At 36.9% G+C, this 17,377-nt stretch overlaps 1 protein-coding gene across 1 annotated transcript; it reads left to right on the forward strand.

The window, feature by feature from the left end:
• The first annotated feature begins 1,183 nt into the window (after positions 1-1,183).
• On the forward strand, positions 1,184-17,090 carry LOC149028314 (uncharacterized). Its single transcript, XM_089150880.1, is given in 7 exon segments — positions 1,184-1,742; positions 1,906-2,227; positions 2,377-2,640; positions 15,587-15,797; positions 15,800-16,220; positions 16,376-16,697; positions 16,839-17,090. Coding segments are annotated over 7 exon segments (2,343 nt in total). The 5' UTR covers positions 1,184-1,191.
• The last annotated feature ends 287 nt before the right edge of the window (positions 17,091-17,377 follow it).

A 17,377-nucleotide genomic window follows, 5' to 3' on the forward strand; every position in this document is an offset into this window, starting at 1 on the left:
GGGTGGGTCTTTAACCACTTGACTAACCCATCATTGGCAAACTAGTGGAGTTTACAACTACCGAAAGACTAATCATAGATCGATGCCTTTGATTTGTAGAAGCCGAAGAAGAAGAAGATGCAGGATGTTGGTACAACTTGATTTTGCAGAAGCCGAAGAAGAAGAAGATCTGAGAGGTTGGGAACCAGAGACTTGTAGCGAGACTTGTGGAGAGGCAGGTCAAGAGTCAATGGAGTTCGCTTTTCTCACAATACATTGTGATTCTATGGAATCACCCAAGACCTCCCCGTGGGAGAGGGCGGGTCTTTAACCGCTTGACTAACCCATCATTGGCAAACAGTGGAGTTTACAACTACCGAAAGACTAATCATAGATCGATGCCTTTGATTTGTAGAAGCCGAAGAAGAAGAAGATGCAGGATGTTGGTACAACTTGATTTTGCAGAAGCCGAAGAAGAAGAAGATCTGAGAGGTTGGAAACCAGAGACTTGAGACTTGCGGAGAGGCGTCAAGAGTCAAGGAGCGCCACAAACAGGACAGGAACACCCAAGAACCCCCGGGAGGGCGGGTCTTTACACGCGCAAGGAGACAACACCAAAGACAACAAGATCGATGCTTGATGAGAGCCGAAGAAGAAGAAGATCAAGATGTTGGACAACTGATTTTGCGAAGAAGGAGACTCGAGAGGTTGAAAACCAGAGACTTGCGAAGAGGCAGGTCAAGAGTCAATGGAGTTCACTTTTCTCACGATACATTGTGATTCTATGGAATCACCCATATTTGTACTATGCCTCAATTTTGATGATTCTATTTGGAATTTTCACGGAATCACTATTTTACACTAGATTGTGGAATCAAATGGAATCATATGGATTACCAAAAAAAAAAAAAAAAAAGGAATCATATGGATTTTGAGTCAATTTAAAACCAAATGATTTTTTGTAGTTGGAATTTTGATTCCCTGAAATACAGGAATTGTAGAACAAAACACAGGCTAAGCTTTTTCCCGAAAACGATATGGTTGGCATGGTTCATTGATCCAATTGAAAGCTGGAAATGAAGTTTGACATTTTATATTTTTTTAAAATGTTGATAACCATCAGGAATTCAAGCACGTGGATATTGAGCAAATATATAAAGGTGATGGATGGGAGAGTGGGTGGAACAAGAGGAAAGGAGTTAGAAAGAAAATATGGTGGATGTCTCTGACGCCGGCGACTTTTCAGGGTGGAGTAGTTATGAGCGAGAAAAACAGTTGAAAGAATTCGATGAAACAAAGGCCGGAGTGAAAGGACTTGTAGATGCAGGGGTGGTGAAGGTACCTCGTATCTTCTACAACTCTCCCGATGTCCAGAATCAGTCGTCTCAAGCTCATACCCAACTGAGTTTTCCAGTCATAGACCTGCAAGATTCCTTCACTGACGACGATAAAGCCTCCACTCGAAGAAACCAAGTGATCGACCAAATCCGGGAGGCTTCTGAGACATGGGGTTTCTTTCAGGTGGTGAATCATGGGGTCCCTGTCAACGTGTTGGAGGAAATGCTTCAAGGCGTCCGAAGCTTCTTCGAACAAGACATCGAGTTGAAGAAACCACTGTTTTCGCGAGATGCCACCAACAGGAGGGTTTTATACAACAGCAATTTCACTCTCTACACCTCTCCATCTGCAGACTGGAGGGACTCCCTTTACTGCCTCATGTCTCCTCCCCCTCTCAACCCAGATGAACTACCCCCAATTTGCAGGTAGGTGGCTGCTAGATAGCTAGCTAAATACCAAATTATTTATCTTCTCGTTTATTAATTGTATCTATCTGGGTTGTGAATTGTGATTTCTTCCTATCTTCATTTATGTGTTCTTTGTGAATATGGGAGATCATCTAACTAGTTTGATTGATTGATATGGTAGAGATTCAACGGTGGAATACAACAAGCAAGTGATCAGAATGGGGGATGTTTTGTTTGGGTTACTGTCTGAGGCGTTGGGACTGAGCCCTCACCACTTGAGCAACATGGGTTGCGCGGATGGGCATGTCTTTTCGTGTCACTACTACCCTGCATGCCCCGAGCCAGAACTGACCGTCGGAACGACCCAGCATTCCGATCCATGTTTTCTTACCATCCTCCTCCAAGATCAGATCGGTGGCCTCCAAATTCGTCACCAGGATCAATGGGTAGACGTTCCCCCCAACCCTGGAGCTATTGTTGTCAATATTGGGGATCTTCTGCAGGCAAGTCGATCTCAATTAATTTCTCTGTTAATTGGTTAAATAGTCCAGTAGAGTTCCATTATATCTATGTACCATAAACTACACAGATTGTTATTATTTTAATTTATTGATTGATTGATTGATTTCTCTTTGGATTGTGATTTTGGCAGCTTGTATCCAATGATAGGCTCAGAAGCGTTGAACATCGAGTGCTGGCCAATAAGGTGGGCCCAAGAGTTTCAGTGGCATGCTTCTTTAGTACAAACTATATACCATCTACAAGAGTCTATGGGCCGATCACCGAGTTACTGTCAGAGAATAATCCTCCCATCTACCGGAAAACCACTGCTAAAGAATTTACATCACATTCCCACAGAAAAGGACTCAATCGGATTTCAGCGTTGGAACATTTCAAGCTCGATCTGGCTCCACTTCAATAATTTCACACTGGAAATATTGATTGCTTATCGTTCCTTAGTTGGTCTTTGTCAAATTGTAGTTGCTGCTAATGTTTAAAATAAGGTTTTTTTATATTAAAGCTCAAAGAAAGCCATTGTTAGCACTTAGCTGTGGATATAACGTCTCTACCTTCCATCATTGGCATTAAGAACTAGTTTATTCCCTGGCAAATACTCTCGTGATAACAGCTCATTCCCTCCTGTTTTATCTCTATCGTATAAATAGACTCTACAAATTGTGTAACCAATAAGCATGTTTTGACTCTTTTTCTGAAATTCCTTCAGTTCAGCACCATAATTGCACTGAATTGTCCAGCGAGAATGATTGGACCGTTAGATTGAGATCTCTCTTGACCAAGATGCTCATTTATTGCGCTGAACTGAAGCAATATTGCTCTTTTTGTACTCCTATCATACTTCTGTGGAGGCACTAGATGTGTTCCAACGGGCTTCAAGACAATTTGAGGTCCCAAGGATGTCCAAACCAAGGACTTGTCGGATAACTCACTGAAAATTATCTTTTTTGTGTTTTTAGCTTCAAGAAATGCAAAAGTTGGCCCAAAACCATTCGATAGAACTTTTTGCTTTCATGTGATTATAGAAATATAAATTAAAATTTATGAAAATTTCTGCTTCAAGAAACAGTTTTTAACATAACGATTATTTGTTGTCATATATATTTTTTTTCTTGAATCAAAAGTTGGATGCAGGCTAGATTAAGAGAAAGAATCTAGAGCATGGTACTCTATGCAATTTGATATTCTAAACATAAAAACACTGTTAAATCCCTACTGATAATGTTTTTCCTTCAATAACCTAGTTTTATCAAACACTTAGAAAAGTATTTCTGTTTTCGAAAACAATCAAAATTGTTTCTGGTGTTTTTTGAAACATAAGCATTTAGTGGGTTGTCAAACAGGTCCCAATTTGACTTTTTCAATTTGTAGATTATATAAATTAAAATAGAGAAGTTTTCAAGGACATCTTAAGATATAGTTGCGAAAAACATAGACATTCTGAAATTGCCAAATTTGCAGTCACCATTTTTTCTATTATAACTGCCGAAAGAATGAGTATACCGTTATTTGTATTATTATAAATCTTTCAGTATAAAATAACCAGAGGAAGAAGACAAAACTCATGGAGGAAGAAAGAACATAAATTTTAGGATTCAATTTTACCAAGTACAACACTATAAAGTTACAAGAGATTAAGAGCAATTTATAATTAATCATGAAATTTTTTAACCCTGACTTGACAGAATTTACTTAGCAGTGTACTATTATGTAAATTTAAGACATATTTTAGGGATCATTGTTAATCTAGTAGAGTCTTTTGAGGTGTCTATACTTTTTGCTTATTATCTTGGAGTGTCCCTGAAATTTTAGGGGTTTTGCATTTTATAGGGTTTGGAGTCATGGAATTTTATTCTAGCTTTTAAGGAGGAATTTCCATGACTTGTATTTGGAAACTAACAACTTCCTTCTTGTCTTACTTAGAAAGTTCTTTAATTAAGTTGATAGAGCTAAAAAAGTTGTCGAAACAATTCAAAGTTTACTTAGTACGCGTTTGGTAACGGTCTTGTTTGAGAATGACATTCTTTACTAGAATCATTTTTTAACATTTTTATCAAAGAACGATAGTCTATACATAATTTGATTGTTTGGTAAAATTTGAGCTGAGAGTATTTGTGAACGCCTATTGGAACAAATTGCCATTTCGTATATATATATATATAGTTTTGGACAAAAAAGGTCATTGCTACATATATGAAATAAATCCAAGAAAAAGGTCGTTCAAAGTTTAAGACACCATATTTTAATATATAAAATACAGGAATCCAAAGATTGTTTAGTTACACTAGATTTAAAGTAACTAATGCATAAGTTTGGATACGTCCAAAATTAAAGGATGTAGTGACCAAAATGAACTCTAGATTATGATAGGAGTTAAGTACCCTTTTACCAAGACAGTTTATTTTTTAATTCATTTTTAATTAAATTATTTAAGAACAATGTATGAAAAAAAAAAAAAATCAATGATAACTAATTTAAAAATGATACTATAGAATGAGAATAATAGTTGAATGAACTGCATGATCATAATTTTAGACAATCAACTCACAAACAAACAGGGGATTAACCACAGCCTAAATGAGATCTAAATTAATCTTAACCTATTAGTTATGAGGTGTTTCTTTGTCAATAACTGAACTACCACTTGAGGCTTATTTATATCCTTAATTTTGATTTATTATATACCTTGATATAATGGTCAGTAGACCATAGCTGTAACCTGAGGTCAAGACATCAAAATAACCTCTCAACAAAAATTTTTGGATAAAGTTAGCATAAAAAAACGGCACTCTACACTCCATTTGAGTAAATGGCTTCTAACATCGGATTCGTCCTTTTATATATATATAATACTTGGCACTTGCAACCTTAACGGTACAACAAGATTCGTTGTGTAATAATGACTTATATTGTTATTAGTTATAAAAAAGAAATGCTTCAGCCTAAATCAAACTTCGAGAACACAGACTCCTAAATATTCATGGATTTAACAGCATGATTCAAGGATTTTAATTTTATTCTTGTGATAATCCTCGAACTTTACCCACCCCTGCAAGATTCTCAAAATTTTATTAAACATAGAAAGTTTGAGGAATCATGAGGACACAATAGCTAGGGATATATATTACACCCAGTCAATAAAATGGATTACCAACTTTGAAAATAATTAAGGAATACCCAATAAGTTGAGTCATCTAAATTCTTTACACGTCTCAAATTTTATTTTATTTTATTGTATTATTATTATTATTATTTTTTTGTGGTAGCTTAAGAAAATATAAGTTCTTGAGTTTGATTTTCACATACTTGGGTTCATTTACATAGGGATGTTCAGAATTTTCACTATTTTTGTGAAAATTGATAGTTTTTATTTAATTTTGATGTGAACTAATCTATATGACTGTAGAGTTAATATCGACCAACGAAAATAATCAAGCCAAACGAATTTCCATGCTTTGAGGAATTTGATGCATCATCATCATCACCTAACATGGACATGCCTTAGGGTACTACATCATTTATGCCCAATTGAGGCAAGATCATATGAGAAAGAATGTAATATCCAAGTTGTGATGAGATATATAATAACATAACACTATGCCCCCCCCCCCCTACTAGATAATATTGAATGTTACTACTTGCTATATAGTATGTTTTTCAATGTGATGAAGAAAAAGTAATGATTGACCTTATGTAAATTGAAGGAAATAATGATTCAAATTCCCATCTTGAAGTTAAATGTTAACAAAAGTAATAAATTTTGGTTTATTTATTAATTTGTAAGTTAGATACAGAACATACAAATCAAGGGCGTTGAGAGAGACTGGATAGCTAGCTGGCAAATGACGGTGAAAGGGGAAGGGAAATACGAGTGATGCTTATTGGTACAAATCATGCAATAGGAATCGTCTTTTTTTTAAGGGTCAGGGTCTGTCACCTCCTTAATAGGAACAAGGTAAAGAGGAATTTTCTTATGAGCAGCAAGACCTGCTTCATCTTCCATGTTTATATCTTCCGTCTTCATCCCATCAGGGAGGCCCCAATCAAAGGCATAGAGAAGATTTGCAAGTGCAAGCTCAACTGTTGAAAGACCCATGGTCATCCCTGGACACATTCTTCTTCCAGCTCCGAAGGGCAACAACATAAAATGTGCCCCCTTGTAATCAACCGTGCTATTCATGAACCTCTCTGGCATGAATTCTTCTGGTTTCACCCAATGTTTTGGATCTCTCCCTATGGCCCAAGCATTCACTAGGATCCTTGTTTTGGGGACAAAATTATATCCATCAACTGTAAAATGGTTAATGACCTCTCGTGGGAGCAATAGAGGAAGAGAAGGATGCAATCTCATACTCTCCTTCAACACCATCCTAAAGAATTTGAGCTTATCAATATCTTCCTCAGCAACCTTTCCTTTCTTTCCAACGATTGTTCTGATCTCATCTTGTGCTTTCTTCATCACATCCGGATTCTTGGCAAGTTCTGTCATTGCCCACTCCATTAAAACAGCCCCAGTGTCGACTCCACCTAAAAAAATGTTCTAAGAAGGATTTTTTTTTTTATCAGGAACATCAATTCAAAGAAAATCAAAATTTGATGTTAATTAAGCAATAAAAAACAGCTAGCAGGTGGCTTAATTACCATGAGGAGTCCTTTGATATCATCATGAGTGAGATCACCTGCACCTGTATGATCCTTTCCTACATTGAGTAGGACATCAATGATGTCTTGTTGCTCAGATTCATCCGTCTTGCTTTTTAGGTGTTCATCAATTACGTTTTGATAGAAATGATCGAATTCTTGGAAGATCTTCTGACGCTTTCCATTGAGGCCAGTGAGTCTGTCCATGATCCACCCTACATGAGGAAAAAAATCTGTCCCGGAGAAGCTACCCAACATAGTCATGGCATCATTTACAGCTTCTGTAAACCTTCCATTGTCAAAGTCTCTCCCCTTGTAACTCTTACCAAAAGCAACCCTACAGGTTATCTCATCAGTGAGGGCAAAGAGCTTCTCGCTGAGATTAATAGGAGTCAAAGCAGATTTCGAGATTGAGTTAATCATGGAAGCAACACATGCTTCTCTAATGGGACTATAAGATTGCACCCTCTTCACATTGAAGAGCTCGAGTACACAGAGCTTCCTCATCTTCCTCCAGTACTCATTGTAAGGCCCAAAAGCAATGTCAGAGAAGTTGTACGACAGCTTCCTTGTCCCCGACAAGTCAGGTCTACTGCAACAATCAATATCATGAGACTTCATGATCTCAGTAGCAATTTCAGCAGATGAGACGATTATTGTAGGCATGCGCCCAAGTACCAAGTGCATGATTGGACCATATTCCTTGGAGAGCTGCCGTAGAGAGCGATGAGGAAGCGCACCCAGTTGATGCAAGTTACCTATGATGGGAAGCTTACTGGGGCCAGGAGGAAGGTTGGTTCTCCTCACTTGTTTGCTCCTGAGAATAAGAGCCAAAGGAAGGAGAGCTAAAAGAAACAAAAGCCATAGTGGCATGGTGAAAAGCCCAATCATAATTTGGTGTTTCAACTCCTCCGTATGATGGATAGCTTTGAGAGGCTTGGTTCAAGACCAGCATGTATCTCTTTAAATAGCCTAGCTTTGTCACCCAAAAGATACCTTAGCAATAACTGCCATGCAACTGGTAAGATTCACACCCAAAAAAAATCCATATGGTAGCGGTGTTTCCTTGTCCTTCCAACCTCAAGTGTCATGGAAACTTGTAAGATTTTTTTTTTCTTTCTTTCATTAATTCGTATAGTTGATATAATTTAGAAACTTTTAATAGGACTGTGAGTGCCCACTCTAGAGATGTATTAAGAAGTCAACAACCTCATTTGGTTATCGTTTGTCCTATTCCCTGAAGGTTAAACATAGTAGAATTTGGTGATTGATGACATATCGTCTATAGGAACAGGGCTGTGGAATTATTTTAATATTTAAATTTAATTTTGAAATAAATCGTTCTATGTTATTGGATTATCTAACACACACTTGACATGCTGTCATCCTTGCTGGACACCAACACATCCATAACTACAGTTGATTTGAATCCACTGACATGACCTCTTACTCGTATAAATTCGCTAGGAGCTGAGTCTCCTTTCAATCCAGTCATTATTTATATTTTGTTTACATTTTTTAGCTGTTTTTATCTAAAATATATATCATTCGTAGCTACCAAATGAACAAATATATACATTGACATGCAATTTTAGTAATTATGACCTCATGTAGCCAACGCAGATTTATTTAGTTGTTGAAACTAACATCTCTTAATGAAGAGGTCACGGGTTCGACTCTCACTGAGGCATATTAATATCCCCATTCACAGCTTAATAAATTAAGCCCCTTTGTACAAAAAAAAATAATAATAATAATAAAAAAATTAAAAAAAAATTAATGTCCTCATGTAAGTTGCTTGATTTATTTATTTATTTTTTGCCCCTTCGTTTTTTTATTAATGCAATTCTAGTATTCAGGCCAAAAAGACTTGAAAAATTAATGATTTTTCTTAGGGGTAAATAAAAAAAAATGATTCAGAATCTTTAGATCCCATGGATTCGGACGATTTTCATATAAAACTTCAATTTTATTTTTTATAATGACATAAAATCTTAGAGATCTGACCTCGAATTGTCTATAAATATCAATGGATTAGAGACATGATTCATGAGAATATAGGTGGAGGGTGAATGATAGAACATGGGAAACCTAAAAAGATTCTAATTCTTAGTCTCTTACTTATGAGGTATTGATATTTCTCAATTGAATCATCTTATAGGATTATCTCAATGATTTCTAACTGGGGATTTGTTTTTTATTTTCTTGATAGAAAATACAAGAAAATGTAAATTTATGTGTGGATCTCTTTAGCTTAAACTCTTATTGGGTCCCCTTTATATATTTAGATCCAAGTCAATTAATGCCGTTTGAAAGGTATTAAGTTTGTTTATGAAATGATGATTAAAATATCTACTTCACCCACACCAAGCCCCCACACATAGCGGATTTTTATCCGCTTTTGTACTATCAAGCTTTTATTTGTTGACTCTTCTTCTCCTATTGCAAACATAGCCACTAGCCAACCCACCCCTATTAGGCCTCCATGTTAGCCTTATAGAGGGTGTTTTTCTCCAAGAGGTAGATTTCGTCATGGTCGTTTTTCTCCTCATCGTGGCTCTCATACACATCAGTCACCTCATCAAATTGGCAATCGTCTTATCTGCCTGATTTGTGATCGTCCTAGACATAGAGCAAATGACTGTTACCAACGTTTCAATTATGCCATTCAAGGTACCTTTAATGTAACTCCATCTGTAAATATTTCTAAAGTTTCTAGTGCATCTATTCCAGATGAAAATTGGTACCTTGACAATGAGGGAAAAATAGAAAAATCACAGGCAACCCTAGTCGAATCTAGGGTTGCCCTAGCCACCACTACTCCATGGTGCAAGGTTTCAAGAACTCCACTCAAACTCAACTACCTCAATGCGTGCAAGGCTTTAAGAACTAGACTCAAACTCAACTACTCAAGAGACTCCAGCAAATTACATCTTATCCACAAGTGGATCAAACTCAGAGTTACACTCAAACACACAAGAGACATAGTTTATACCAAACACAAATAGATAACTTGAGTAATTCAAACTCTAGAGTTAGAGTCTAAGATTAATGTTGAGCAGAACTCTTGTAACTATAAATATGTAATATGTACTACAATTAATCTTAAGGAAGCAAATCACATTATCGTGGATGTAGGTTGCAGAGATCAACCGAACCACGTAAAACTTAGTCTCTCTCTCCATCACCCAAAAATGTGTCTCTCTAACCCTAACTCATGGCATTTAACAATGGGCATGTTGTATGGAGAGACCTATATCATCTACTAGAGCTTGGTTGATTTATAGGGGATCTTCAATCGGAGCTGCACCTGACATGTTGACTGGGGAAGGAGGATATTTTTTTGGGGGGGGGGGGTGAGAGGGGAAGGAGGATTTAGCAACTTAACAAACATGGCGTGAACCCCCCCCCCCCCCCCCAACCAACCAACCAGAATAAAAACAAAACAAAACACATACACAAAGAAAGAGGGCTTATTGTTGTCTTACGACTTAGTTTGATAGCTGACTAAATGTTTATGTTTCATAAAATACCAAAAGTAGTTTTTAGTGTTTTTTGAAGTACAAACACTTCTATAGGCGTTTGATAGAACTTGCTTTTGGGAGCCCAAAAAACATCAGCAAGCATTTTATTGTATTAACCGGAGATAGAAAAGATGAAGAATTAGGATCTCTTTAGTAAAGGTAGGTGCTAGAGTTTTGCTAGAAATAGAAAAGATGAAAAGGAACTTTGATCATTAAAGATAAAGACGATAAATAGTTTAATGACAATATGGAATTGTTTTGACAGGATACTTATAAAACATCACAGGAACACCCCTCTCTAAAATTGTTTCTCTAAGACACAACTAACACTCAGCTTTTGCTTCAAAACTAGATGCCCCAATAGTCAAACATATTTATTGAAGCAGAGATTTTTATCTTTTAAATTTATATTACAAAAATCACCACGAATAAAATAGTTTATTGAACTATTTTCAACCAAATTTTTTATCCTCAAAACAAAAATCAACCAAAACTAATTTTCAATAAATGACCAAAATCAAACCGATCCTACATCTCGGTGGTTTTTTCATCCCTATTTTCTTTAGGTATTTTCTTAATATAATTTGCCAATCAAACAATGAAAAGAGAAATGATACCAAGGAGCACCAACTAGTTAGGGGTCTTTTTTCTTTTTTGTGTGTAATGAAGTTCAATTTATTGAGACAACTGAACCAAGACTACAGAGTTACATAAAGACTGCAATCAAAGTGCGGATAAAGGCCATTGAGTTGAAGTCGAAACCGACAAGGCCCTCCTTGCTAGGTGGTCTGCAGCATAGTTAACCAACCTAGGAATATGAGAGAAGGAACATTCCTCCAAAGCAGAACTAAGATGTAAAATATTAGATACAATAGGCCTAATGTCATGGGGATGGAATTGATGAATTATCCGTGATCTGATTAATCAACACTTGCCAATCCAATTCAACTAGGACTCGCTCAACTCCCTTTGCCATTGTGTAGAGTAATTCGGATCGAATGGCCAAAGCTTCACTCATCAAAGCTAATGAGATCTTTTCCAGTTCTGAAACCACAAAAATTAGTTGGCCCAATGGATCCCGAAGTGGAAAGTCCAAACCTGCTCTACCTGTACTTCCAATATATGAAGCGTCTAAGTTGTTCAAGAGGTTTTAGTCTTGTTTTGAATCAAGATATTCTTGGGCCTTAACCATTGCGTGGGTTGCTACTTCTTCGACAAATGTTATTTGAAAAGCAATTCATTACAAGCCGTCCATAGGGCCAGCACATATATAATGCTTTGCTAATCATCTCTTTGTGTTGGCCCTTCAAATGGGCTTTATCTATAAATAGATATTCAAACCACTAATTCACTTCAACTAAAACATCATTTGGGTTTTTTGTAACCCAGAGAATGTGATAACCATGTAGCTCGAGCGAAATTGCATTGAAATAGAATATGAGCTGTACTTTCCTCGCTTTCTCCACATCTACTACATAGAGGATCCATCTTTTTATTTTTAGTTTTTTGTTGATACAAAGAAAAACAAAGATTACAATGTAGTGAGGTCATTTAAAGGTCTTTCAATCCAGATACGATCACTTTGTCTATCTATGGCTTCATTGGCAAGGTCTTGTGCCATCTCCAGCAAATAGATTGGCTTTATTTTGATGATTGGTATCCCTTCTATGCATAACTTCACCAGTTGCAAGTCCTTCTGCCAAAATTCTCCAAGTAATTAAAGTGTTTAATCTTAGGTGCTACGTGGGTTTTCCAAACTCCTTTCCAAAATTGTAAACATGCTTTTAAGTGTTTGAAAATGAAGGCCGATTCCTTCTGTTTTTGGTAACTGATGCTATGCAAAGAACAAGAACTACTTAGGGGTCGTTGTCTGTTATCTCTCTTATCATTTTTATTTTTTTTGGCAATCAGAGTGTTATCACTCTTATCATTTAAGTTAATACAAAATGATTACTTTATTATCATGGACTATATAGTCTTTTATTCTTTGATTGCTTTAAAAAGTCAAAGCACCTTGATACGTATGAAGTAGGTTTTTAGGCACACGGTGGAAGAAAAACATGAATGGGTCACCCTCAGTCTTCCCAGCTCAAAAAGTTATTCCGAAAAAAAAAAAAAAAATTGAATTCACCACCAGGTCACCAATCCAGAAATTTCACCATATTAAAATTAATTAATTAATATATAAATATTTGTATATATTGTTTTTCTGTTAAAGTTTAATTTCATTTTCATCTATACTTTTTTATATTCTTCTCTTGACTTTTAACCAGTCGTTTTAGATCCACAAATTCTCATCCACTCAAATTGAAATGCTCATCACCTATGGCGGGCGGCTGCCCATCTTCTGCTCCATTAAATGGGTGTTACGTGGCAAATTCATATCCTTTACAAATTGCAATCTTGTAATTCTCTTCAATTAATTTGGGTTTTAATTGTAATTATTAGATAATTTATTATCACGTGTTATAATTTTAATGATTAATAGAAAATAATTGTAAAATTGTGATTTTTAGAGGTTGTGAACAAGCAGTCATGAACAAGCCATACAGAGGCGGAGGATGGCGGACGGACTGCCCAAACATAGGAGGTTTGGACTCCTCAAGTTCAAATCTTGAAATTTCATAAGTAAATTTCTTTTTATTGTCAGAAAAAGAAAATAATAATGGATAAAAAGTACATAATTTCCATCAAGTACTCAGCTCAGTAGCATCCAATTAGTACTTGGAGTAGGGGAGATGTACATAAATAATGAAAACTAATGGATAGAAATGGAATTATGCTACCCTCAAACTCAAATCAAGGTACAGCTTTTCGCCAAATTTCGGCCATTTTGGTAATACCGAACCGAAACAATGGGAAATATGCGAAATTGCAAGATATCGCCGAATCGACCGATATATTGGCAAAATCTCGATTTTTACAATATTTTGGTAATTTCTTCCGATTTTTAGGCGATTTCTTTCGTGATTCTACGACGGAATCTTCAAGGTCAATAGACAATCTTACCAATTCTGTCCCAATGATTCAAGACTCAAAAGACAATGTGCAAGATGTGGTTAGGGATGAGAATCTATATAGAATAATTTCAAGAAATAATTCAAATTAGACAAACATTTTATAGCAAAACTTTCAAAATTAGTGAGCAATCTTATCAATTATACCATAGTGATTTAGGCCTCAAAAAGGAACATGCCAAATGTAATTAGGGAAGAGTATATACATGAAAAAAATTTAAATTATGAATGGATTTTGTAATAGAATCTTTAAGGTCAACAGGTCATCTTTCCAATTATGTCCAAATGATTTAGGCTTCAGAAGGGAACATGTAAAATGTATCTAGGAAAGAGTATTTATAGAGAAGAATATATAGAAAATAATTCAAATTTATTAAGTATTGACATCAAATTAGAGTAGATATTAAATTTAGACCCAAAATGATCAAAAATATCCCCCGAAGGATAGGTAAAAATTTGGGCAAAATATCGGTGAGATTTTGCCATTTCAGTCGGTAGTGAACCGGCGATATGAAGCAAATTTCGCTCATTGACACAAGCTCAACCATGGTAAAACATTTCGCTTAAATCCGCAAGAAAATTGGCGAATTTCGGCCGGTTTGCCAAGGGCAATACTTCTCTATTGAAATCGATATTTCTAAAAGTCATCAATCGGGCATAGAAAATTTGGCTATTTTCGAGCAAACCGGCGAAAATGTCCGTCGCTAGAGAAATGCCAAAACTTCATAGAACCCGAGATCTTTTGTAGCTGCCGCCATTGCCTCGGCCATTGCTGGTGTTTTTCGAAGGTGGATTTGCGTACACTATTGGTGGTACTGCTGCTTTTTTGTCGCCGTTGAGAGATAAATGAAGAAGAATTTGCCATCTTACACTCAGGAGTTTGGAGAATGCACCATATACTCCTGTGGTGATGTGTATTTTACAACTAGAAAAGGGAAAAAGCTGAAGCCGAGAGGGAGAAGAGGGTGGAGCTGGACTTGGGTGATCCTTGAAATCATGCAATATTGATTTCGACGTGAACCAAAAAGTTTACTGGAAACCGGTAAAAACATTTTTGTTGCTTCTCTTCTCTAATTGACATTTCAGAAAGATTTCTTTGACCATCCTTTGATTGGCCGGAAGAATACCTCACGAGTTTCTACTAGATAATATGGTATGTTCTTTGCATTTCGGAGCTCCTCAGAATCCCTAAAACCCATAACAATTTGCCGGTTCCTTATTTTCTGATTGCCTTCTACTCGGTCACCGGACTCAAAAATCAATCTCTGTCGATCAACTATTTACGTGGATGAATGGGAAGTGACTTTGAATAGTCGAAACTAGCGCCAGGAATTATGGCCGAAATGTAGGCGAAATTTGCCGGTTCTCCAAGGGGCACACTGGCTAATTTTGCCGAAATGTCGGCATCTTGGGTCCCAACTCAATGGAGTTGGATATAATATTTCTATAAATTAATAAAGGGATAATTACTGTTGCCCCCCTGTAGTTTGATTTTATTACTAATAAAACTCTGTTCTTTGCGAAATTACTGTTGCCCCCCTTCCTTATAACGGTGTTAAATAGCCGTTAAGTTTGAATATGTAATGTCTAATTTGACCTTCATTAAAATTAAAAAATCATTCTAAATTTTACCCCATTTATAAAAACCCGATTAAAAGTCAATTTTACCCTAAATTTAATTTTTTTGAATTAATGAAATGGGAAAAATCCAAATCCGATTTGGTCCCACCTTCACTAAACTTCATTAATTTTGAAAATATATTAGGAGATATTCAGTTTCCAATTTGAGTTGAATTCGATTTTCCTTCTTCTTTGGTTTCTATTTGAGTTTTATTCAATCATTCTTTCTTTATTTGATGGTTTTTTTTAAGAATAAAATGCATTATAGTTACTTTTTTCTCCACAGTTAGTTAAGGGTACTATTGTAACTTGACAAAAGGGTAAATAAGTAAAGAGATAAGTATAAGGGTATTTTGGAGTTTTTGAGAAAATATAAAAATGTCACATCATCAGTAAACTAACGGAACTTAACGGAAGGGGGGCAATAGTAATTGTAGACAAAGTTAAAGGTTGAATTAGTAATTTTGAAAAGTACAGGGGATATAGTAGTAATAAAATTAAAGTACACGGGGCCAATAGTAATTATCCCATCAATAAACAACAGAGTGGCCAGCGTGGCTGGAAGATAAAGAGGGAGAAGACCGAGAAGAAGAGAAAGAGAAAAAGAGTAAAGAAGATGGCGGCAGTCTCAGGCGCCGACGTAGTTTCAAGGTGGAGTGGTTATGATCGGGTGAAAGAGTTGAAGGAGTTCGATGAAACTAAGGCTGGAGTGAAAGGACTCGTAGATGCAGGGGTGGTGAAGGTACCCCGTATCTTCTTCAACCCCCTGATGTCCAGAATAATCATGCTCAGACAACTCAGGCCCAACTGATCAGTTTTCCTGTCATAGACCTGCAGGATTGCATGATCAGTACCGACGATAACGTCTCCAGTGGAAGAAGGAATGAAGTGGTCGAGCAGCTACTTAAGGCGTCGGAGACATGGGGTTTCTTCCAGGTAGTGAACCATGGGATCCCTATCAGGGTATTGGAGGAGATGCTGAAAGGCATCCGAGGCTTCTTCGAACAAGACATCGAGTTGAAGAAACCACTGTTTTCGCGAGAGGCCACCAACAGGAGAGTTTTTTACAACAGCAATTTCACTCTCTACACCTCTCCATCTGCCGACTGGAGGGACTCCCTTTACTGCCTCATGTCTCCTCCCCCTCTCAACCCAGATGAACTACCCCCAATTTGCAGGTAGGTGTCTGCTAGATAGCTAGCTATATACCAAATTACTTATCTTCTCGTTAATTAATTATATCTATCTGGGTTGTGATTTCTTCCATCTTCATTTATGTGTTCTTGTGAGTATGGGAGATCTAACTAGTTTGATTGATTGATTGATCTGGTAGAGCTACAACGGTGGAATACAACAAGCAAGTGATCAGAATGGGGGATGTTTTGTTTGGGTTACTGTCTGAGGCGTTGGGACTGAGCCCTCACCACTTGAGCAACATGGGTTGCGCGGATGGGCATGTCTTTTCGTGTCACTACTACCCTGCATGTCCCGAGCCAGAATTGACCGTCGGCACGACCCAGCATGCCGATCCATGTTTTCTTACCATCCTCCTCCAAGATCAGATCGGTGGCCTCCAAATTCGTCACCAGGATCAATGGGTAAACGTTCCCCCCAACCCTGGAGCAATTGTAGTCAATATTGGGGATCTTCTGCAGGCAAGTCGATCTCAATTAATTTCTCTGTTAATTGGTCAAATAGTCCAGCTAGAGTTCCACATCTATGTACCATAAACTACACAGACTATGTTATCATTTTAATTTATTGATTGATTTCTCTATGGATTGTGATTTTGGCAGCTCATATCCAATGATAGGCTCAGAAGCGTCGAACATCGAGTGCTGGCCAATAAAGTGGGCCCAAGAGTTTCAGTGGCATGCTTTTTTGGTAGAAACTATGCACCATCTACAGGAGTTTATGGGCCGATCACCGAGTTACTGTCAGAGAACAATCCCCCCATCTACAGGGAAACCACTGCCAAAGAATTTATGTCACAAATCTACAGAAAAGGACTCAAAGGGATTTCCGCGTTGGAACATTTCAAGCTCTAGCTCTACTTCAATAATTTCACACTGGAAATATTGATTGCTAATCGTTACTCGGTTGGTCTTTGCCAAATTGTAGTTGCTGCTAATGTTTAAAATAAGGTTTTCTATATTAAAGCTCAAAGTAAGCCATTGTTCGCTGTGAATATTACATCTCTAGTTTCGTTTACCAAAAAAGATAAAAAATAACATCTCTAGTTTCCGATCATTGCCATCAAGGACTAGTTTGCTCCTTGCTCGCCGTAAATGCTAATGTTGATACAAAATCCTGCTTGTCATTCTCTGTCAAATTC

This window comes from Hakea prostrata, chromosome 1, assembly GCF_041222555.1.
Source record: "Hakea prostrata isolate BN-2017 chromosome 1, UWA_Hpros_2, whole genome shotgun sequence".
Taxonomy (NCBI): Eukaryota; Viridiplantae; Streptophyta; class Magnoliopsida; order Proteales; family Proteaceae; genus Hakea; species Hakea prostrata.